The following is a 26,239-nucleotide window of genomic DNA, read 5'->3' on the forward strand; positions in this document are numbered from 1 at the left end:
ATTCGGTATTACAGACTGAATGAAATTGAAGATATAAAATTAATTTTGATGTTGTTAGGCAGCTATAAAAAAATTCGAAATATTCATCCATTTGTTCGAAATATCAGGATATACAAACTAAAAGGCAGTTTAGCATATAAAAACTGTTAATTTGGACTAAAGTTAAAAATCTATCTAGTAAATGTACATAATGTGTGTTTGTTTGACTGTTCTTTATGGACTAATAATTCGATTAGCACGGAATTTTGGGAAGTTGTTTAGAAAATTCTTGCAATGATTTCTAAGAAAAAGTACGTGACAAACTTGCATAAGCCATCAACATAAGCGGCAAACACGACCAACATGCATTGAATTTAAATTGGACAAGATGCGTGACCAGGCTGCATGAACAGCATTTACGACCAATGTGCATGATCGACTTACATGACCAACATGCATGACCTACTCGTTTCACCAACATACTTCAATTAAGTTCGCACAATGGAGTAATTGTTAACATTTTGTATTCTAGTTATTCGTGTATATGAATATTCATATGACGTCTTATTACTTACAATGTATGTGACGTGTTTGCTTGTGTTTCCTATTTATGGACTGCTATACTATTTGATTACCATGAATCTTTACAAGTTTATTTATAAAAACCAAAATTTGAGAAAAAGCCAGTTGAAGTTGTAGCAATAAATAAATTTCTGAAAGCCTTTCAAGCCCTCTTATACTGAAAATCGGTTAAATAATGTGGTCATTGCAGAGTATTGTTAGAAAAGAGTGAGCTAGATTTTAAATTTTTGGAAATCAGAGCTCTGATTGGGAGAATATAATTTTTTAAACAGATCAAAAATTTTGTTATTAAACTATATTTTCTTGGTCACCTGCTCATAAATACGAAAAAAGAAATAGTTCGTAGGGATAATTCGCAAAAAAAGAAAACTAGTTCAAATTATGAGACTATGCAATGGTTACTATGCTTATTCCGAAAAAAAATAAAATAAATTGATTATGGTAGGATAAAGTTCTAATGAGGTCTGATAAGATTAACTGTTTCCACATAGAGACCGGTATTTCTTTTGAATTTTATTTTCATTAAAATATTTATTATAATTTAATGAAAGAGAACTTTCAACTAAATTTAAATAAATTAATTCTGAATTATATTTTTAGAAAAATATCTCCATTTCTTATAGCTTCAAAATCATAGAAGACTGATCACATCCATTTATTTTCATCTATCATTATAAATTTTATTACTTATATATTTGATTTATGTTGCATTATATAATCTTTTATAAATGATGATTCTTATATATTATTTTCTATTTTATTCAATATCTACATAAGTATGTACATAATATGTATATACGAATAGTAAATTTCTTCCCGTTTTCATTTCATTTTTAAAACAAATCCAATTTTTCATGAATATCAAAATAAATCTTTTAAAAAATACTCAACAAAAAGAGCATAAAACAGAAAACACACAGAATAGCATCGAGAAAACTAAAATATTAAATTGATGATTTCCACTTTTTAATAGAACCAGGAAAAAGGCATATAATATGTATATAACAGGATTTAATAAAATTCTAAGGAAATAACCATTTTCTATATATAATATAGATTTTCATTGAATACAACAGCAATATTGTAATGCTCAATATCTGAATCTTTTGAAACATTATTTTAATCTATAAAATAACACAGCAGGATACTTATAAATAATATATGTACAATATGTACATTTTTAAGAATATACATACAACCATAAAATACAGGATATTACGTGCCTACTCTAGGCATCTGTGCTATTTTATTGAAATACAATTCGATACACAAATGTATAGAATTAGATATTATAAATAGTTAAAAAGAATGGCAGAGAAACTAAAACAAGGGATAAGAGATATAAATTAAAATAATACAATAATGAAAGAGACAAAAAAAGAAAAGAAAAACAAAATACAAAAAAATTGAATTCAATAAAAAAGAATATTGGAAAATTTTTTCATATAAGAAAAACGATTAAAAAATTGATTCCTCTTCCCATTTTTTTATGCTATGTATGTGATTTTCTTTTATGCTTCAGTTACAGACCATCAAAAATTAAAAGAGGTGATAAGAGTATACATGCATACAATATGGCAGTTAATAAATGTATGCAGACAATAGACTCTAGTAGATGGTTGAATAACAATAATTTTCTTCAGTCTATCTGAATGAAACTGTTGGAAATAAAAATTGACAATAAATTGTGAGGTTTATAAAATTTTATTTGCGACCTGGACAAGTTGTTTTAATAATGAGTTCGTAACACGGTAGTACGATACTTTCTCGTACATAATAATTATTCTTGTGAAGTAGACGCTATTCTTGATATTTATGGACAAGGTGACTTGAATTTGTTATTACTGAAAAATTGCTGATTTTCGGAACCTAAAAAAACTAAAAGGCTCTAATTAATTAATTAAACTAATTAGCGCTTTGTCAGGTATTTTTGACTAACAAAAATTTATTCTAAAAAGATTTAAAAATGTCGTGGCAGTGAGACGGGAACACCTAAACTGCAGTAAATATTGTAAGGTTCGTCTTTAAAAAATAACACTTTCAATGAAAAGATTCCGAAAATTTCAAATTTTCTAAAATATCTTGAAAATTTCCTAAAAATATCTTTCTAAAATATTTGGAAAGCGTATTTGGTTCTTTATGCCTCACAATCTAATTAAATTAAATTGGTTTTTACAAAACCTTTTTCAATTCTGAATACACCTTGTTTTTGAAATTTTAATATCTTTGATTTTGCCCAATTTTAGAAAAAATTAAATTTTTTTTTTCGTTTTAACAATTTTCTTGAAATTATTAACAGTATAATGTGGGGTACTTTAGAGAAAAGAACAAATTTTGAAGATTTATTGTTTGAGACTAATGAATTTGAAAAAATATTTTCGTATATATGAGGTGTTTGTAATTTTATATAAAACAATATTATAAGGTATACAAACATACATCATAATATATAATATTATGTATACATGTACTATTTAATTCTGGTGTAGACTACCCACAAAAATATTTATTTATTACATGAAAAAGAAAAAGATAAAATGATTTATAAAAAATGATTTGTTTAAGGATTTTATTGTCTACCTAATATTTTATAATGAAACCAAATACATAAAGACAATTACATAAGATATTATGAAAATTTTTATATTTGTGCATATATATACTTAATTATGTACAGTATTATATTATACAATATTATTGTATAGGTTGCATTAAAAATTAACAGAATTTTCTTCTTAAGAAAAAGCCTGAAATTTTACAAAAATTGTTATAAAATTTGCTTTACTCATACTTCCCTCCTACATGAATTTAATTTTTAAAGAATTAAATACAAAATTATTTTTAAAGTTAGAGAAATTTAGAATATATAAATTTGAATACAATTCTAATATGTCTATGGAATAAAAAATGTAATTGGACACGATTTTCTCAATAAAATTTTTTCAAAGCATTTCGAATTAAAAAGTTTGAATACTCTATTACAGCCATATAAAATGTTTAAGTTTGATTAAACTCCTTAATTAATATTATCAATGAATTTCTTAAATATTATGCGAAATCTTTTCCTTTCATCACCAAAAATATTTTTAGCCTTACAGGTTCTTTATTAAAATATTTCAAAATAAAAAATATATAACTTCGAATTTTGTATTGAAAATTTAATTAACTTTATTTACTCAACTGGAAATTTTCATTCCTTTCGGAATAAAAATAATTTTCTGAAACAGTAATAAATTTAATTCTTAATAAAAATAGCAATTGCTATAAAAATTTTAAAAATTCTTTTCTTGCGCTTTTATTTAAAAAAATTTCATTTTTAGTCATTTCAATTTTATTTCAATTGTTTAACTTTATTTTATGTCATACAATTTTAATTTTAAGCATTCTTAATTTAATGATTATAAAAATTGAATTGAATGTAAATTTTACTTTTCGAACTTTTGTCTTAAAGTAAACATGCATAGAGTCTCAAAAATAAGAATTTTTTCCCGATAGGTAATATAATCTTTAGGGCATCCCTAAGATATTCTAATAAATTTGAATACTTTATAAAAACAGCTTCACAAATACGTTCGACATTTTCCCACAAAATCTAGAAAGGCCGTCGCTATCCAGGCTTAACTTCATCAGATTACTCTTAAATTAAAATGTCCTGTCAAAAATCTCATTAAAAAATCACTTATTCCTTTGTCTTTCGAGTATATCGAAATTTCCACTAATTTTATATCAAAATTTTTTTAAAGACTCTAAAGAAAAAATTTCTAGAGTGATTATCAATTTAAAGATTAAAAATTTTATGGCAGCCATTTTGTGGTTAACCCTTACAATAAAAAATAATTTTCAATTTTGAAAATTATTTTAAAATATAATTAAAAAATAATGAATGAAATTTCTGTACATAAAGAATTTTAGGGGAAAATAATCGTCTAAATTTCTAAAAGGATTTATATTTCCACTTTACCCCATAAACAACCCATTACCTATAAGAAAAATAAGAAAATGCTACTATATAATTTTTTTTACTAAACATAAAAACAATAATATGTAAACTGATGCTGAATAGATGGAGAAGGGAGAAATATAATTAATTTTTAAGATGTTTCATTTAATATAATAAATTCTAATAACTTTCTGTGTAAAAATTTTCTTAAGTAAATCATATTTAATATCCTTACTGTCTCGATATTCTTCGTATTAGATATATATCCATGTTATATGTATAAAATGTGTACAAAAATCTTCTATATATTTTGATAAGCTAAATCTAAGAATGATTTTCATAAAAAACAAGAATGAGATAATTAATTGAAAATAATTTTTATTGTTATTTACATATTTTGGTTAAGAAATGAAATTATGTTCCAAGATAAATTTTAAAAAGGATAATGCAGATTAAATTTTTAACATATTTTTTAATGTGTTAAAAGCAATGGTACATCTAATATAATATTTTATTTTCTTCTTGTTAATTCTCATAGGAATATAAGTTCTTAATAATGGACTGTAAATTTAAAGCAAATGCTTTTTGTAGGAATTATTTATAATATTTTTAAAAGAGAAAATTTGTAAATGGGATTTTAGTATTCTTTATTAAGTAAAGAATTTTTTTATGTAATTTTTATTATAAAATTCTGTTTTTTACTATACTTTAAATAATCTTCATTTTTGTTTTCAAAAATTCCCAGTTTAAAAAAAATTTGAAAATCTTTTTTAATTTTGAATCATTTAAATTAATTTTGAATCGTTGAAGGAATTTTTAATAACATTGTAATTGAAAAACTGTTGACAAAATGAATATTCTAATATTATAGGAAATGAATAAATTCTGAAATAATTTCGGTAAACTATATGATAATATTTTGCTATTAGATTTCCTGTGAATAAGGAAATTTTTCTAGAACCGTGATTCGATTTTTGGTTTATCTATACATACATACTAAATAATTTCATGAATTGTAAGTTTAACAAATTTAAAGAATTTTTGTAAAAAATTTCATAAAACAAATAATTTTTATAAAGATATAAAATTCATATAAAACTTACCAAAAATATTTCCTTCAGTGTCATCCATTATTATAAAAGCGGTAGCATTCCCTAATTGTTCTGGTTCAGTTGAATTAGCGCTACTACTATTACCATATGGTTGACTAGTTAATGTTGTATTATATGCATTATTTAATATTGCTTGTGCAGTTGAATTTACTATTTCCTCAGAATTCGTTTTCGTATTATAATTTGAATTTATATTACTATTAATATCATCATTTTCTTTAATATTATTTCGTTTATGTGGAATTTCTTTTAATGTATCATAACTGGGAAAATCGGCTATGAATTGTTCTTTTTGAAAATTACTATTAACTGCGTGCATAACAATTTGTTGATGATTCGCTAATATACCACTATTGTCAATGTTATTTAAATCACCGTCATTATTGTTACCATTTTTATTGTTATCAACATTATTTCTATTTGGTGTATTGAAATTATCATCATCGCGACTACTACTGTTACTATCGTTATCATCGATATCACTAGCATCATTATCAAAATTTTGCTCATTACGTAATCTACCAACTTTACGTATTCTTTCATCACCAAATGGATATGACGATTCAAATACATAACGACTTCCAGCACTACCGGATGTATCATCATCAGATATTAAATCACCGCCATACTGTATTGCGCCACCATCAATTTGGTCTGATTGTTGTTGTTGTTGCTGCATTTGTTGTGAACTCTTTCCATCTCCACCACTACCACCATTTGTCAAATTTGGAATGTAATCAATTTCTTTTAATTCAATTTGCGGTGGTAGTTCACCGATTACAGGAACCCCAATAGACATTTCAGGTATTATAGCTGGTTGAATTATAACATCGGATAATAATGCTCCGCTAGTGTTTTCCCCCGTTAAATCATCAATTGGTGCACTCTCTCCAGCAATAATCATACCTAATGGTATATCATTATCTTTTTTAGTTGTGCTAATACGGTGTGCATTATCGTACATGGATATCGGAGCACTTGTTATCAAATCTAATGGTGGTATAGCGGGATTTGCATTAGTTGATTCCTCTATTTCTATTAATGTTTCTCCAACATAACTCACATCTGCAGCAGATGAACTTAGAGGATATGAACTATCTGAATTGATTGTATTTAGTGTAATTGCCGAGTTTTCGTTGAAATTGTTAGCTTGAGAATTAATTTCCATTTTTAGGGAATCAAAATTGTTTTTTATTGGTGATAAAATTATATCCTCTTCATAACGATCGGATTCTGTTTGCTTAGGAATATATGTGGAATTTTTAGTTTTCCCTACGTCAATTCTTACATCTTCTTCATAAATTGTTGGAAAAAATTGTGACTCTAACTTAGAACGATTAATTTCAGCTGCAGTTTTATTTCTGTGACGATACAAATCAGATAACGACTCTACTTCACTGTGATATAATGTATTAGGCGTTGGTTTGGATTCGGCTACCTTAACTTCAGTATTCGAAATGTAAAATATGGTGTCAGAATCACTATCTAAAGCGTCTTTACCAAAATTATCTGATTGACGATTTAATTCTTTCAATTCATCAATTGATTCCAATTTTAGATCTGGTATAAAAAAATCATCGTTATCCCGATTGCGATTTAAATTTGGTTCGCTGTGTAAGGTAAATTTAGGTTCGTTAAAACTTTCAATTCCGGTGCTATTGTCAATAGCTGTTATTTCAACTTGAAGAATTTCTTCCGCTTCGTTGTTCTTATTTGGGTTAAGATCTGCATTATTGGTAGATTTCGTTAAATTTTTATTAATTACAGATTTAATAGGTTTTGCTGTAATAACTGAGTCCGTTCCTTGATTTTCGATTGAACGCTGAATTGTGATTTCACCAATTTCTTGGAATCCTGGGGGAGGATTTTGCATAGTATGAGCTACTTTAATAGGCTTGAAGGAATTCTCTGAATGCATTTGTCGAAACGAAAATTCCAAATTTTCGTTTTCATTACCAAATCCTTCAGAGACATTAATTTGTATTTCTATTGGAGATGACTCCGAATTTTCTTTATCGTTACCATTCGCTTTAATATTTTGGTTCGCAGAAATTGGTTTTGCAATTTCGAAAAACTCTGGTACCGTTTGCGACTGATGAGTTCCCGTTTTTGTTGGTTCAACTAGTTCAATTTCAAGAGACTTTGTTCGAGAATTACTCAAGTCGTCCGATAATTGATCTTGTGATTTTAATTTGGTTGATTTATCACTAGCAAATTGGGGCATGATTGTTGATGCGTCTGATGGTGTTGCCAAATGGTTGGAATCTGAAAAATCTATGTGCTCTACACTTGCTATTGGAATCCATTCTAATTTAGGAATTAAAGATTTTTCGTAATTCTTATGTTTTATATATTCACTTTCGGTTGTTGTTTTTGTGTTAGTTGTAGGTGGCGGCTGTATTTTACTAACTGTGTCATACAAAAATGATGATGTTTCGTGTTGCGAACCAGGTTCAGAGATCAAGTCTATATTAAGCATCACAGTTGACTCATTATCTGATTCCGTAGATGTTTTCGGTGATGCTAAATTATGTAAAATTGACGAATCTATGCGCGGTAACGTCTCAGTTGACTGTGATTTATCAAGATTTAAATGAGCACTTGTAACGTCACTATTTTGAATATTATCCTGTGGAGCTGGAGAAAATTTTAATAAAGGCTCTACGGTAGTATCTTCAGATTTGGGCCTCAAAACTGTCTCTTTCATATGCAGTGGACCTAGTTTATGTTCAGGAATAAGTTCATCATTGATTTTTGTATTTAGGGTTTTAAAGTGTTTATCTAGTAATTGTTTCTTTTTAGTTGCTTTCAATCCATCATGTCCAATTGAACCTTGAGAATTGTTTGTTATTTCTTCTTTTGGATTCTTCGTGGGTTTAAGTGAAATTTCAATGTGGCTATCATTGTGTTTTACAAGTGCTTCGCTTTTTATTAATTCAGACGAATCGATATTTTCGATATCTGTCAGTTTTATTAATTTTTCTTGATTGGCAATTGCACCAACCGTAGCAGTAGCTCCTCTAATGAGCGGAGTGGTAACACCGTCACTAAAATTTACTTCTGTTGAATATAATTTCATTTGTTCATTATGCTCATAATTATTTTCTGCTTTGTTTGATTGTGTTGAACCATCTCTTTCTATTGTTGCTGTAGATGCAGTGTCCTTTACTCCCGAATCCAATATTGAAATATCTTTCTCCATAGAAGATCCTGTAGGCGTATGTATTGCACGAAAGGTATTTTTTAAAGTTGAATAAAGAGAAGTAGATGATTTTGGTTTGATGGTAGTAGAAGCAGTTGTGCTATCAATTGCAATAGGGTTGGTTGAAATGATAGGTAAGCTTGTAGAAATTGAAATTTCATTTTCTTTCAAAATTACTTTATTTTGGGTATCGACTGATGTTGTAGTTGTTGTTGATAATTCAGTTGCAGTCATTTTATATGGAAATATATCTTTGAACTGTACAATAGTATTAAAATTAGAATTTTCGTTACTATCATTAGCAGATGCCGTGTCTTTGTTGTGTATTTTTCCAGAGTTATCAATTTTATATTCGTTTATTGATTGTAAACGATTTTTACGTTCATAAATTAATTGTTTTGATGCTTCTGTTGTTAATGGTGTAGATATAAATTTTTCATCTTTCATTTCTGTAGGTAATAACAGAGAATCAATTTTCTTTGTTTCAATATTTTTTGAACTTGAAATTTTTGAATTATCAGAGGTTATAAACTTTGTTGTAACCAATTCCACATTGTTTCCGTCGTCTTCTGCATACTTTAGTTGATCTTGTGCCATAAATGTTGTAGGCGAGGATGATGTTTCAAAAGACTTAGTTGTTCCACGAAGAGGCGTTACGTTGTTATGTTTTATAATTGGATTTGTTGTAGAAATTGAAGATAACTCTTTTTCAGTAGTAACGAGTGTTTGAGATGAAGATGTTGCTAGTGCTAAAGGTATTTTGTTCATTTTTAAAATTTTATTTTTCTCTGTAGAAGTTTCTTCTGCTGATAAATTTTCACCTGATATTGTTGTTGATGTATCTTTTATTGTACTTACTGTTGGAATCACTTCAGTTGATATTAAAACCTGATCTTTTATTGACGTTTGTGTTTGTGAGTTTACAGTGTGTAAAATCGGTCGTATTGTTGACTGTTGTGATGGAGAAGAGGACAATTGCAATTGTGTTGAGTATGTTGTTATTAGATCATCCGATGCGCTAGCAAATTTTGAGTTATTTTCATCGATTTCATCAACTGTAGAAGGATTCGGTGTTTGCTTTAATTTTAATTGAAAATTACCGGCTGATGTTGTTTGATGAGTGGTTGTTGCTGAAGCCATTGCTAAAGGTGTTTCAACGGTGGTGGTCTCCAGTGTTGTAGCAGATACTGTGTCACTAACTGAAATATCATCAATAGCTTCTTGATGTCTAAATGGATTTACAGTTTTTGTATTCAATTTACTAAATGGGTCTGCACTGGAAGTTGAAATTGAAGATGACGATGCATCATTAGTTGTTGGCAAAAAAGTTGGGTTCGACATATCATTTGTAGTTGGTGCAAATGGAAGAACAGTTGAAGATATAGTTGGCGTACTTGAAGTCGATATACCATGTTTCGTTTCACTGTGCGTTTTAGAATGACTAGAAATATGATTTTTTGGTCTTAGCTTTTTCTTGTACGTTGTATGAGATTTCTTATTCTCATAATGTTTTGATTTTTTAGACTCTGTCGTATGCTGAGTTATTGGTTTTCCATTTGGTGTTAATTCTGTATTAGTAGCTGTAGTTGTGGTAGCTGTTGTTGTAGACGTTGCTGTAGTTTTAATTGTTTTATGATTTTCCTTAGTTTTTAAATTATGTTCATGTTTTTTCTTATTGTGATGTATGGGTTTTTCGGTGGTTTTAACATCTTTTTTAGTCAAAAGTAACGCTTCCTCTACTTGTTGATCATTGAGCTGCAATAATTCATCCATCGGACTTGATCGAACTGTTGTTAAATAATCTATCATAATTGGTTCTGAATTAGTTGTTGCAATGAATGAACTTGACATTGTTTTTGGTTCTGTATTTTCAATTGTCATGGCTGTTGTTGTTGCTGTTGTAGTAGTAGATTTTTCGAATAATTTATTTACATGAATGTCTTCGTGTATTTTTTTTTCATTTTTTGGTGTATGATTATGTTTCAAAGAATCAGTTTTACTTTTAGAAGCTTTATCTTCTAATTTTTTAGGAGTTCGATTTTTTGATTTTCTTAGTTTCTGATTTTTTTTAGTAGTAGTATGATGTTTGATATCAACTGTTTGCTCCGTAACTACTGAAATTGGTTTTAATGTTGATGTGTTTAATTGTGGTAACTCGGTTGTTCTTTCTGCTACCGTATTTGTTGATGTTAATTTTGTTTGTTTCCCAGGTTCAATTGTTGTTAAGGTTTCATCAGTGGTTACAATTTTTTGTTGGGTTGTTGGATTTTCCGATGATTGCGTTATTGTTTTTAATGTTGTACTTGTAACAGACGGCATTGCAGTCGTTGAATCAATTGTCGAAAATGTTTTATATTTATCATTTTCTATATTTTTATTTAAAATTGTTGAGAATATTGGTACTGTTGTCGTTGTTGATATTTCAAGTTGCTCAAAATTATCACCATTGTGTTGTGTCGTCTGTTCACTTAATAATAATTGAATTTTATTTTGATTATGAATCTGCTCCGAATTATTGATGGACGGCGATATCATTTTAGACGGTGAATTAGTTGTTGGTGCTGCATTAATATACCTTGAGCTTATATTTAAAATCATATAAAAAATTAAAAGTAATTTAAAATTATAATTTCTATTGAAATTCCTTAATATTGACTTCATTTTGGCTTATATTTGGTTTTAAATTTTTAAGTTGCAGAATTTTTTATTATATTTCAGTCGAGAATAGCTTCGTTAGAATTAATGTTATATTTATACACTGCTTTACTTTGTGGACTTATACTTTTCATATACTAAAAATTTAAAAACTTTTTTCTGAAATTATTTTTTGTAATTTCTTGATTTTATTTGTTGAAAACTTTTATTTTAGTTGTACAATTACATGAATGGTAAAATTCTTTCTTCTCTGTTCTGCGACCCCAATTTATTTACCATAGAGGGTAAAAAAAGTGTGGTAAAACTTTTTTAAGTTTTTGTTACTTTGCTGCTGAAGGTCGTTGCTTTTAGGTGTTGTCATTTTTTTTATTTTGTGTCTATTGGCTATTACACCCAATTCTTTTTTCGTATTTAGTAATTAGCTAAACATTTTTTTTTCATTTTGCAGCTTTTTTGCTTTTTTTCCGAAGTACAACCGAAGGAAAATTGGTTTTTAAATAGCTAATTAAGAATTTTTTTCTATTTGTGATTATTGTTGCTGTATTTAAAAAAATGTTTCTTTTAGGATTTGCTAAAATTTTTCCAAATGGAATTTAGAATTTAATAGTATATTTACAAATGGCTTTATGGAGAAAATTATTGGTTTTGGCAAATTCTTAAAATTATTATTTTTTTGACACAAAATTTCTTCTTAATTCACAATTTTTTTTTTGTCTGATTAGTTATATTTGGCACTTAATTGTTGTGTTGTTTATCAATCAATTGTTATTTAATGATGGTTAGTAATAGTAGTTAACGTAGTTCTCTCTCATTTCATAATTCACAAATTAGGGCAAATGTTTCCGCTTTTAGTGATAATTGAGATGACTTTTTAATTGGATCTGAAATTGGAAAAAAAAAATTATTAAAAATATGATTTGAAATTTTTAATTTCTTTTATACTTAATTTTATTGAAATATAAGGTATTAGTTGCTATCATTTAGTTCTTTACGCTAGGTATTACTCAGACGACATTTATTAGAAAGAAGAAAATTACAGCATGTGCCTCGAACTAATTTGGAAATTTTTATTAATATTTTAAAAATGTTAACAGTATTGGCAATTTAAAATGTCATTGATGATACAAAAAAACCAACAATTATTTAAAATTAGAAACCAATTTATCTAGGATTTTATTTTTTGTTTTTTTATTTTATAACAGAAATATAAAATTTAGTGCAATATAAGACAGGCACATTTTAAAAATAATTTTACAAAATCGTTGTAATTAGAAAATTTAATTTGAGCTTTAGTCACGTACGTATACACAGGGTGATTAAGTAAACAGTACAATATTATTTACAATTATTTAGGGCTTGGTAAAATTGGTAAATTTTTTTTTTTAACTATTTGTCGAATCTCAATGGCGCGATACAGGAATTTGAATGAATTTTCAATAATTTTCTACTTGGCCAAGCTCTTATACTTATAATTTCCCTTTCAATAGAGATAGAAGCTTTAAACAAACAATTTCTTAAAGGGATAGTAAAGTGCTTGAAAGTAACATATGTATACTTGAGTTTTTATTTAATGTATTTTCGGAATATCAAGTACTCGAGCTTTAGAAAAACTCCAATTTTATTCATTTTGCTTTTTTTAGTTTTTTTAACTCTACAACTTCGTGTGAAAATTTTAGAAACTGTAAAATTTTTTTAAGATAGTTTTGTGCCATTTTCTTAAGCTTTATTTTAAATTACTAAACGTTAAGAAATCTTATATGGCGGAGATAAATAGGCACATTTTTTGAAAAATCGTTAAAATCCCTGTATCTCGGAATTTTTGATGCCCTAAACAATGATATATATAGTAATTCTTCTCTTTACTGAATCACCCTGTATGTCCTTAATTTAAAATTGATACAGATTTTCTGATTTACTTAATATTACCTATCCATATACCAAAATAATTTGTAATTTTGTACGTATCCGAATGATGCGAAAGGGAATTGAAAACATTTTAAAGTTGAAAATTTAACCATAATCACACATTTTTAATTAAGAACAAAATTATTGGAAATTTCTATCGAATCACATTCACTAATCTATTAAAATAAAAATTTCGATTTCTAATGAACTCTCGGAGGAGAAAATTTAATTTAAAAATTTACTATTTTAATTTTGGAATATTATTTGCCATTCTAAAATACAACAAAAAAAAACCAAGTAATAAAAATTGTCCTTTAGATCCGTGAAGAAATTTAGAAAATTTATCACGTACCATTACTAATTAGTCTTTTCGACGTGTATTATTTTAACCTTTATAGAAAAAGTGAGAAAAAAAAAACAAATAAATGAAATTGTTTTTCAGTCCTCTTAATCCTAAAATATTTATTGTGGTGAAAGTAAGGTTTTTTCTTCAGGAATAGCATATGATTTTTGTTATATAATCAATATGAAGGGCAATCAACTTGGAAAAAAAACATTTTACATTATATTTTGTAGTACCACAAGATGCTAAAAAACCAGGGTTTTGCCGCACAGCAAATTTGACATGGATGGTCGTAGAGGCATATTTACGATATAATTCTACCACGTTAAACATGAAGGGGATGAAGGTGATGCGACAAAATGTTTGCACTGTCCGAAAGAAGATGGACTCGGTTCAAAAGGCAATTGGCACAATATTGAAACACATTCTAATTGGTGTACATGCGGCTAATGATTCTTACGAGCATAGTCTGTACTCTAATGTAACATTAGAGCACCTGCTATATTACTGTGCGGAATATTGGGGGCACAGGTGGTGGAAACCTTCGACTACTGTAGGTAAATTCGGAAGGAAATCCGGACGAAACGAGAACGTAAATTTGTCGTAGCATAATGCTAGATCTTTCTTAGAATGACAGTAGAATGTTGCACCTTTATCGACATAACAGAGATCTATGCAGGCTTTGACGCCAATCTATTTAATGTAACATTAGAATGAATTTCGGTAATAATATTTGAAGTAGGTATTCAGAACTTTTTCCGAAAAATGTATGGCTTTAAGAATAAGAGTTCTACCCTTTTTTTTTTAGAAAAGTTGCCTGAATCCTTTAATCTTTGTTTTTCATTAAAATTCCATACAATTTAAAAAGCAAAAAAAAAACAACAAACTGATTTGATTTCGATTTTTACGTAATTTGTTTTAATGCACGGTTCACTTGAAATCATTAAATATACGATTTCCGGTTTCCAAGACAATTTTTCCTCTTCCTTTTTTGTTTTTAAACTTAATTTAAATTTTTCAACAAGAATTTGTTTTTAGTAAAACAAAGGAAAATAAAACAAAGTTTTTTTTTTATTTTTTTTTGTTTATTTTTGTTAAGTCCTTTTTGATTTTTGACCTTTTTGTGTCCTCGTTTTGTTTTTAAGTATACACATAAATTCCAATTACATTCATACATTCTTTAAGAAAAAAAAAAGAGAAAAATATTTTTATTGATTTTTACAAAGTCAAAGTTCGGTTTTCTTTTCTATATTTGAGTTATTTTTTTTTTTGTATTTTTTTTTTAAAGCTAACAAGCTTTCAATCATTTCAAATGAAAAATCAGTAAACCCACATACTTTATTTATGTTTTGTTTTTTTTTTTGCTTTGTGCTCTGGGTAACCACTTTATCATTGTTAACGTTATACACAGAAAAAAAATTAATTTGATAACGGTTTGTTATGCATATTGACCCTATTATTTTTCTATTCTTCCATTACCCATCATAATATCATACTTTAATTTGCTGAAAAACCATCTTTTTCTTTATATGAGATGAGATGGTGAATTAAAAAAAAAGAGAAGAAAGTAAAAAATAATTTTTTTTTAAAGAAAAGTTAATTTGGAAAAGCAATTCTTTACAAAAACAAAAACTATTCAAATAAATCAAATTTTCATTTTGTTATTGATGAAGAATGAGTTAAGAAAACTTCAGTTAAAAAGCTGGAAAGTATTGCTATATTATAACATTTAATGGAAATTTTGTAAAAATATTTGTTTTATTAAATTTTCCTTTTTGTGGAAATTAAATTGAAATTTAAATAGAAAAGAAGAAAATTGGCAAATTGAAATCTGCATAAAAATCTGAAATCGATGATTTTCATTTTAAAAATTTAATTAGTTTATGTAAGTAATTTAATATTTGGAATCCATGAATAATTTTAAAGGTAATGGAGTATAAAGGTAAGAGTTTAAAAAATATCTAAAACATGAAAATAGCTTTAAATTGTCCAAAATTTTAATTGATTGAATTGAGAAATAATTAAATTGAGTTGATATTCAAATTGAATTGAACTTATAAATTGCATTAATTACAATTTAGCATAATCCTAAAGAAACGAATTCAATTATATTTGTTAAATGTATCAAAAACAATCCAATATTTTAAGACTATTTAAGGAATCATCTCAACACTTCTTAACAATTAATTTCGTATTAACAGCAAGGTGAAATTTATAAAAATTTTTCACATAATCTTTCTACTTGTGACTTCTTCTTTTTACTAACACAGTTTTTTGATTAAATTATTGAATTCAATATTAAGGATACAGCAAGCTAACGTCTATCTCTTTCTCCACCTTTTTCCATTAATTCTTTCACCGTTAACAATATTCTCAATTTAAGAATTAAATGAAGTGAAAATCAGCTGTTACGTATCCGAATAAAATTTTTCATTTATTCAACTCTAATATTAAGCAAAACACAATATTTTTGCAATAAAATCTGCAAAAATAAAATAATCACATAGATAACATTGAAAAAGTAGAAAATTTTCAATTTTAATGTTTAACAGTTTTTCCATTTACTTTCACACAACCCATAATCTTGCTCTTTCTTCTTAAATTTTTTTATTATCCACCTACAATTTATTGTTTACTTAAAATAATGCTTCAATTGTTTTCTAGGTTAAATAAATGACAAATAAAATGAAAAAATTTTCATGAGTTTTTCTTTAAAAAACAAAAAAAAAAAGGATTATTCTCGCTCTTTTTTGTTTTATAGTATTCTCACTGAAACATTTAAATTGTGTCATAAAAAAATGTGATTAAAAGATGAAATGTGTTAATAAAACTCAAAAAGGAAATTTAAGAATTTTTTTGTTTAATCTTTTCTTTTTCTGACGAATTTTCTCACATTGTCTCTTAAATAAAGATTGAATTCATGTTAAATAAAAATTTCATGAGAATGACTGAAATTATGCGATATTTTTTAATAGAAATTTCAAACGACAATATTGAAACTAGGAAATTTAATTTTTTTTTTTGTAAATTTATTATGTTGGTTTCCGATTATCGCTATAGTGATAATGCAAAAAAGATCTGATGTGGTCAGCACATATAACAGACCACACGCATAATTAGTTCAGTAGATATGGTAAAAAATGTAATCAACTCCGAGTTCGTTTTCCGAGTCCTGGTCCTTCGGTTTCCGAGCTCTGGTCTAAAAATTTATAGTCATGTCGCTTTGTATGCGCAAAAATGTAAAATTGGCCAGCAAAAAGGTCAATTTGCCGGGGCGTGACATATCTCGAAAATTGATCAATCCGTGACAAGTGTTCAAGCGAAAACTCGATATGCATTGGTACCATCACATAATTTACCTTAGTGTATGTAATGCGGTTGGTCAAAAGCAACTACCTCCATAGGATTACCAGCGTAACATTGAAGTTAAATTTCTATACTCTATCTAATATAGTAAACCTGATTGATTTTTAAAGTAGAAAATTGCAGCTAGACACGTCTTGGCACTGTAAGTTTTTCTTTTGTTTTGTGTGAAACCCACTCTAGTTCTAACTATTTGTTACTTCCAACTATTTTGTATAACTTGTTTATTTTAACAATAAAGTTTTTTTTTTCTTTTAAAAAAAAGAAGATTTTTCAAAAACTGATAAAAAAAAATTGCTTCTTTTTTCATAATTTCCAAATAATTCCACAATATGATCCTTTGACCTTTCAAATCATTCGCTACGCGTTTTTTTTTTAAGAAAATACTTATTTACAAAAAATTATGGAAATTTAAAATTAAAGTAAATAATAAACTCAAAATTACTTTATTTCTAGGCAATTTTTGCTATTTTACAAATTTAAGGTATAGTAATTTTCCAACCTGTGAAAATGATTTCAATTAGGTATAAAGGTTATTAACTTTATATTTTTAATTTATTTCAGTCTGGCATAAAATTAAATTGAATAATGTTTAGGAAAGCCTGCATTTGAGAGCACTTAAACTGCTTAATATACCAATTATTGTAAAGCAGTAAAAAAGGTTTTGAAAAATTTTTTTTTAATCAAAATTTTATAATAATTGGCAGCCAATAAAGAATCCTTGTAAAGAAACAATTTGTTTTCTATAAAGCTATTTAACAAAAATAATATGAATACCATTATGCGCTATAACTACATTTATGATAATAAAATTTTTTCGTATAACAACCTAGCTGTATACGACTAGTTAGTAGAAAAATGCAAAAAAAAATTATTATAGATAAAATGTATATCAAGAGTGTGAAAAAATTCAAAAAAAAACAATTTTCAGAAAAATTTCATAAAAAATATTCATGAATTTTAAAACGTGTAAGAGTGCCACCTAACTTTATAATAATAAAATTCAATATTTCAAATTTAAAAAAGATTACATGCCAAAAACATTAATTTCCTTAAAAAATATTCAATTTATTTATGAAAAATTTATGAAAAAATTTGAATTTTGTATAAAATAATTTTAAATTTTTTTTTGGTAGGACCAAAATTTGAATTATTTTTTGAAAAAGAGTAAAATTATATTGGACCCATTTCAAAAATTTGAAAATTTTGTATTATTGGTAAATGTACGAGTATAATTAAAATTTGAAACTAAATTTTTGTAAGAAAAATGAAGAAAACATAGATAATGTCAAACATTTAGAAATTTAGAAATAACAGTGTAAATATTTTTGCAGAGTTAGAACTGAAATTTATTTGTAGAATTAAGTATGAAAAATTCAAAAAATTCACATTTTCATGAAACAATTAACATATTTATTAAAATTTTGTCCTACAGATTCTACCATTGGTCAACCACAAATTGCTGTTTCGTGTATAATTTGTTATTATTTCTTTTATTAGCGAGTATTCATCACAGCAATTATCACAATCAAATATAAGAACCCAATAAATTGCAACATTATTCATTTTCATCCTATTCACATATCAAACATTTGTGAGAGCAACAATATATAAGTAAAAATGCAGATTTGCATGCAAACTTGTATTTATTACTATTTTATTTTAATATATAAAGCTTTTCTGTAATAAAATAATGTAGAACATTTGTTCATACAGCTAATTGTAGAATAGTTCTACACCAACGTGTTTTGGTACAGTAATTTATACGCGGTTATAAACACTTTAAGTTCCGGGAGTTGAAGTTATATTTTTGAAATGTGACGTTATTCTTCCCAATGTGCAATTTCTAATGACATAATAAGAACATTCATTTGTTCAGGTAAATAATACTAGACTTGATATAATACTAGACTTTTTTTATTATTTGCACAGGATATTATAAAATCCTGTTTTGTCATTGCTTTGGGCCAAATCAATATTTTGTTCATGTTTTTGTTGTTTGCTGTCATGAATAAAAAACACGATAAATTTTCAATTTCAAATTTAAAATTTTATAAAAATAAATTTCACATTTTATTTCATTTCTAAAAGAGAAAAATTTATTTTAGAAAATTAATTTTAACTTCTCTACAAAATTAAAACTATTTTATTTTCAAGAGTAAAATATAAGTAAAATTAAATTAAGATCACAAAATCGTAAATTTTCAAAAATTGCACTTCTTTTACACTTCTTCAAATATTTAGTGAAAAAAAAAAAATCAATGATTTTAATAGCTTTTTCTTTTCCGTAAACTTTCCATTACGTACATTAGTCACAGGAAATTTATTTTTAAAGTAGTTTTAATAAAAAGATAAATAAAAAAAAAATTCAAAACAGATATTTCATTTTATTCAAGGTCATAAGAATAAATCCTCATCACCTTCACCATCATCCTCATCATCATCATCACTAGTACATTTTATCAACTGAAATTTTATTCATTTCAAAGTATGCAATAATTCACATTTTAAAAAAATACAAAGATTTCAATGTGAAAATTTAAATTTTTTCCATTATTACAAAAAAAAAATTCAATTTAATTAAAAAGTTTTATGTAAATAATTTTTTTAAATTTTATGAATTAAAAAATTTAAATTATTACAGTTGAGCTTGGAATTCGTTTCAAGGAATATTCGAGAACCGAAAATTGTTTTCTACTCATTGAAATTTTGCATATATCCGCATTTATAGGGTGAAAGTCAATTGTAATACATGCTTTTAACTTTAACTTTACCCTAGTACAATCAAATTCAATGGAATTTTGAAATAGTCAAACCAAGATTCAATATTACTTTGCACTTGTAGAGTGCAAGTACAGCTGTATTTAGCCTACGTAGAAGACTAAATTTGTTCCATTATTATTTCTGCATTAGCTTTCCAGCTTCAACAGAAATTATGATAAATTAAGGCTTTCATAATAATGAGTTTAAACAGATCACAAAATTTATAGATTGGAATGAAGAATTTTTTGATTTATTTGTTTTAACTTTAATATTTTTAGCGAATTTATCGACAGGATTTTTTTACCAATTTGAAGTAAATTGTAACATTGTAAGAGATTAGGATTCAACTCTTTAGTTACAATATAAACTACTGGTTGTTTATTCGGAAATTTATACATTAAAGAATAAAGTCTAATAATAAAATCGTGAAGCAACGTGCCAGGATTACTTAGAAATTTCTATGGAAACTAGCTATTAGTTATAGCTTTAAAATTATATTGAAGCATTTTGTGTACTTCTGCATAATAGCACAACATTTTCAAAATTTTTGAAAAACGAAAAATTTAAATTCCTGTATTATAATGATGACATTGTTAACCTTTCATCAACTCTGTAATCAATCTAAATACAAAGTGAAAATCTTAAACAATGTATATAGGTAACTATTTTAAAGTTATTTTAAAATTAAAGATTCTTACATGTACGCATTACACTAGATTTTCTTTATTTTCCACAAAAGAAAAAAAAAATTTTAATATTTAAATTTTTGTTTTACTATCGTGATGAAACTGGGGAAATCGCTTCGAAAAAAATTCTTACCACGTAATTCATCTAAAAACTTTCTTAGTTTTCTATTTTGTTTGTGTATTCATGAAAAAAGCAAAAAAAAAAAAGAAAAACAAAATTAGAACAAAATATCTATAGAGCTTAAAGTAAATCCTCTCAGGGAAAAATAACTGCTGTTACCGTTATTATACTATTATGTACACAAATTTTTTTCTTCTTCTTCATTTTAATTTCATTTCTGTATCTTATTTTAACACAATTGTATTATAGTGACATGAAAATGGAAAGAATATTTTTTTTCCGGATTCTTACGAGAGTGAGTTTAGAAATTGATGAGATTAGAAAATATTATTTTTGATAAACAAAATAATGGGTGCTACTACAAATAATAAAGTATGATAACTTAAATACATGATCGTAAGTTTGTTAAGCGTGGTGAAATTAAATTAAATAAGAATTAGTTTCTTGTGTTATTATTATTTGTGTTATTAATATTATTGTATTAAAATATATATTCTGAATTAATGCTATTTACGTTAGAAAGAATTTTAGTTTTCTTGGCTAGAATTCCCGCATGAATTATACTCGTAAAATTACGATATTACAATTCTTGATTACGTTGTGTTCTCAAAATAACAATTAATAAAATATTACGAAACTTATAAAACAGTTACAAAAGATCATAAAAATCATATTGAAAAAATCAGGTTTTATTAACGATAAAAAAGAATATTTTACGATATTCACTTCTTCTTGATTTTTTAGCAGCATAAATTATGTGCTAGTTGAAATATTTTATTATTATAGTAAATTTCCCTCGTATCATTGTGTTTAATATTTTAACACATTCTTTTAACTGTTAGATGTTACCTGTGATATGTCTTACCTTGGAATAATTTTGTATATTTTGTGTAAAGAATTGAAAATATTCTTATATAGTAAGAATACATAAACATCTATACATATTATGCATATTTCTAACTTTATATAAATATTAAAAGTAAATAAATATATTTTGTTTTTAAAATTGGCTTTTTGTATAATATTTTTTTACATCGCATTATTTGAATTTCTAAATACTTTTCAAGAAATAAAATTTTCAAAAGAGAACAAGGTCATCATTGTAATTAAAATGGAAGGTATATAATAATTATATTACATGAAGTATATGTAAAAAATAATAAGAAAAATATAAATTCAAAACAAATAGAATAAATAAAAACGTAATATGAAAAAACACCAAGTAACGGTAAAGTAAATTTAATTTTATCCTTGAGGCCACTTATAATATTTATTATGATAATTATACCACTTTTTATTTTATTTGTTTGTTTGTTTTCGCAAAAAAAAAAAAATAATAAGGATATTATGTTCGAGAAGATTAAACATAACCGCACATTTTGCAAACAAATATTACAATAATAAAAAAAAATTTGGTTTTTCTACTCGTGTTGTTCTTGATTCCGCTGTTTTTTACATATTTCTAACAGAAATGAAAAAAATTACTTTCATTAATTTCACGGTTACCGTCCGTCCACCAATGTGCATGTGTCTTTTCCAAAATATTATAGAATTTCAAATGGAAATTGGTTTTTTCTACCTTTCTACCTTCCGAACTATTTAAATTTTTCAACCATTTGAATATTTTGAACCTACTAAAATTTAGAATTCGCAAAATTCTTTACGAACTTCTTTGAAAAGCTTTAATAAGTTTCCATTAGAACAGAAAATTAACGGTAAAATTTAATTACAAAAAAATATTTTTTAATTTAAAAATATTTTTTAATTAATTTGAATAATTTTATATTAATGCTTTTTTGAACATTTTTTATGCATACTCCTAAAACTATGCAATAAGAATTACTTATTATCTATATGAATTTAGAAAAAATAAAAAAAAAATTATTCTTCGTAATTCCAATTATTTTAGGGAAATGTACTACTTAACAGCTCATAATTATGATCTGAGTCTTTCTTCTTCCCATATTTTTATAATGTAAAATAGACAGAGTAGGTATTAAAAATGAAATTATCCTAAAATATCCTTGAGAAAAAAAAAACTCTTAGCATTTAGAAATTTATACGCAATATTGATGAAATCATTTTTTCATGTTTTTGTTTTATTTCTTGTAATCTCAAACTTAACATTTAGTTATAAAAAATCATGGATTTTAATTTGAAAATTATACAAGAATATTATTTTGTTAACAAAATAAATAACATTAAAAATCTTAAGCTAATAATCAAAATTGTGTAATGAAATTGGAAAAATTTATGCGAAGGAAATTCGAAAATAGAAAAAATTTTCATTGTCCATTAAAAATTGCTTTATATTTAATGATTTTTTCTTGTTTCATTTTTATATAAGTATAAGTAAAAAATTAAAAATGATTTTATTAAAAATTATTTTGTTTTTGTTTTTTTAATTAAATTTTAAGATTAGAAAAATTTCTTAATATTTTTTTTGGTTTCAATCATAACTATTAAATTTTTGGTTTTATTTAATTATTTTTTTTATTTTAATAATTTTCGAGGCAACTTTAAAAAAATAATGATAATACAGAAAATTTCCATTATAATGAGCAATTGGTCATCGGTGTTGTAATTTGAACTATAAATGACCGTGTCATAGTTTATAAGAAATTATAAGTGAATGAAATGCACGAAAATGAGTGGAATATTGAAAAAAAATGATGACAATAAAGTTGAGTTAAACTTATATTTTGTAAGTTTATTGGAAATAAATTCACAGTTGCTATTATTTTATTATAGCACAGCACATATGAAACCTCTAACATTCAATCTTTAAAAATACTTCATTACACTTCTTAACAATTCAGTAATTAGTCCTTTAATTTTATAATGCTACTGCGATTTGTATACTAAAGAATTAGTATAGCAAAATATTAGAAGATATGTTATTTAATTTAAAAGGAGCGTTGTAACAAAGTTTAATTTAAAATCATATTAACAAAATGTAATCTTACGGAAAATGTGAAATATATGAGTGATATAATTTAGTCATAAACTTTGATTTAATTGTTAACAAATTAAAAATTTAATTTATTAAAAATTACAAAATTCTTAGGCATTTTCCTAACAAAATCAATAAATTTCCCAACTAGAGATATTGATTAGCCAGGCGTAATATGTAATAAATTAATATGCCACAGAATTCGGTATTTAACGCTACATTAAAATCCCCCTATTGTAAGTTGGTCCAAACCCAAAAATGTATTTTGTATGGCACATAAAGTATAATGTACAGTTTTTAATTTTAATCTAAATTATTTTGTTTTATATTTCACTTCATTTAAGAAGCCTATATTCAGTTTAATAAAGTTTTTGGTGTTTTTCTTGTTTTATTTTTTTTTTCTTCGTATTTTTAATAGGAATTTCCTTTTTAATTTGTTTGCTTTCTTTTTCGTTTTGCGGAAAATAATAGTCATAAATTATTTTCAATGGTTCTTAATAAAAGTTTCGATTCTTATTTGTTTGCTCTCTCTTTTATTGTTTTTTTTTATTTTTTTGTCTGTAATGGATCATTAAGCGTTAATGGTATCTTCCTTTTTTGATCCTTCTCGTTTTCGCGTTACCGCGTATAGAGTTTTTATTGGTAAGTTATAGTACTCTAGATATAACAATATTAGAATAGGAATGTAGAAATATTCTTAATAGTTTTTGTTGGAGAAGATAATATAGTCCTTGAGAACAATATTCAGGCCCTTTATTCAACTAATAATGTTTTTGGAAAAAAAAAGAAGAGAAAAAAAATTTTGTGGAAATTTTTGTTAAATCTCTTTAATTTTTCTTTTCTTTTTTTTTGTTTTGTCGCTGGATAACTTTTGAATATAATAATATTGATAAGGTGTACAAAATTGACTGTTATTAATGAGCATAAAATGCTATTGTAAGGTAATTTTGGATAATTTATTGTCTAAAAGTTTATTTGATAATTGGGTATATTAAAGATATTTTCTTTTTTTTTGTTTTTATTTGTATTCACAATAAATTATGTAAAAAAACAAGATCCATGAGTAGCTATGGAGCGAAAATTATTGATTGACAAATAAACTAAAAAAAAATTAATAGGGCGAAAGGCAAATATTTGTATATTTTGGAAAATATTGGTTTTTTTCCTTTGTTTTTCGCACCAATTATTTTTTAAAACCAATTATTTTTTGTTAATAATGTGATCGAATGAATGTCACAATTATTATTTTTATATAATAACAGCAAGCTTTACAAAATTTAATCTTTGTCAGAAACTATTTATTTTAATGAATTATTTTAATAACAGAATTTTAATAACAATTCAAAGAAATAAAGAATAATTTAGCTATTAATATATAGAAGGCAAATATTATTTTGAGATAGATGGTCGTGAAATTCGGGAATGTTGGCCAATGAAAAAAAATTTTGTTATTATTTTTTATGTAAATTTCTTTTTAAACATCTTTTGCAATCATGAATTTTTCACTTATAAAAATATTAACAAAACAACAAAATTTTGTACCGCAATTTAATTACTTAATAAAATATTAAATTTAAATTAAGTAATTTTTAAAAATTAAATATTAAAAATATTTTGTTGGAAAATAGGATTCAATACATGAACGCTGCTTTTAAACTTCTAAAATATTATAATTCTCTTAATTCTATTATAGTATTTCTGGAAACAACATTTGAAAATTTGTGCATATATAAGAAAAGTGGTAAATAATTGGGATCGATAGTTTTAGCTTAATTATTCAACCATCTTTTGAATTATTTTTAAATATTTTCACAAATTTTGTATTTCAATGTTTTCTATATATTGTTAAAATTATAGTTGATTTAATGGCATATAGTTGACTTAAACTTTTTTTTTTAGAAGCATGCTTAATATTCCAATACATGTAATTATAACCTCTCATAAAAATTATGAAACATAATGTGAAAACAAAAAATAATCTTAAAAAATTGATCTTGGGCTTTTGAATCTTATTCATTTTACTAAATGAAAACCAATTAAAAATTATTGGTTAAATAAATTTTCTTGCAGCATTCTTAATTTTTTTAAAATATACAGAATATTAATTAACATATTATAGAACATTTCTAAAGCTTGCTTGCGCAAATTTAATTTTAATTTCCATTGATTAATGGTTTTAGTCTTACGGTAGGCTAGTCACCTACCTAGCTAACTCCCTATGACTATAGAAACTAGGGCATGATAAATATCATGCACTAGCCCTATACTCCTTATAGGAGTGAAGAAGGAAAAAAAAAATGGTTTTAGTATAAACAGAATTTTAATTTCCTTTGTGTAATGGCAAAGCGTATAGGGCAGTACTTGGTTGCCATATGTACATATGAAATTACTATTATTATAAAATCAAGTACTTTACCAATTTTAGTTAAAGATTCTAAAGAAATTTAGAAATAAGAGCGAATCATTAATTTTTTTTTTTCCATAAATGAAAAGTGAACGAAGAAATTGAGTTGAAAATTTTAAAATATTTTTTCAAGTTTTATTCAACGTTGTATTTATTTAACTTTTATTTAATTGAATTTTTTAATAGAAAACAAATTTTATAAAAAGAAACTCTTCAAATAATAATTTTATT

General features: G+C 25.5%; 1 protein-coding gene across 3 annotated transcripts in view; it reads right to left on the reverse strand.

The window, feature by feature from the left end:
* LOC129613266 (serine-rich adhesin for platelets) overlaps positions 1–26,239 on the reverse strand; it is a 93,178-nt gene that overhangs the window by 46,928 nt on the left and 20,011 nt on the right. For all 3 annotated transcript variants that reach the window (XM_055527253.1, XM_055527254.1, XM_055527251.1), the window contains exon 3: positions 5,605–12,351. In XM_055527253.1, the coding sequence (XP_055383228.1) occupies positions 5,605–11,476 (5,872 nt within the window). In that variant the 5' untranslated portion in view covers positions 11,477–12,351. The remainder of the gene's footprint in view (positions 1–5,604; positions 12,352–26,239) is intronic.

Source organism: Condylostylus longicornis, unplaced genomic scaffold (genome assembly GCF_029603195.1).
Source record: "Condylostylus longicornis isolate FDR11 unplaced genomic scaffold, ASM2960319v2 ptg000081l, whole genome shotgun sequence".
Lineage (NCBI taxonomy): Eukaryota > Metazoa > Arthropoda > Insecta > Diptera > Dolichopodidae > Condylostylus > Condylostylus longicornis.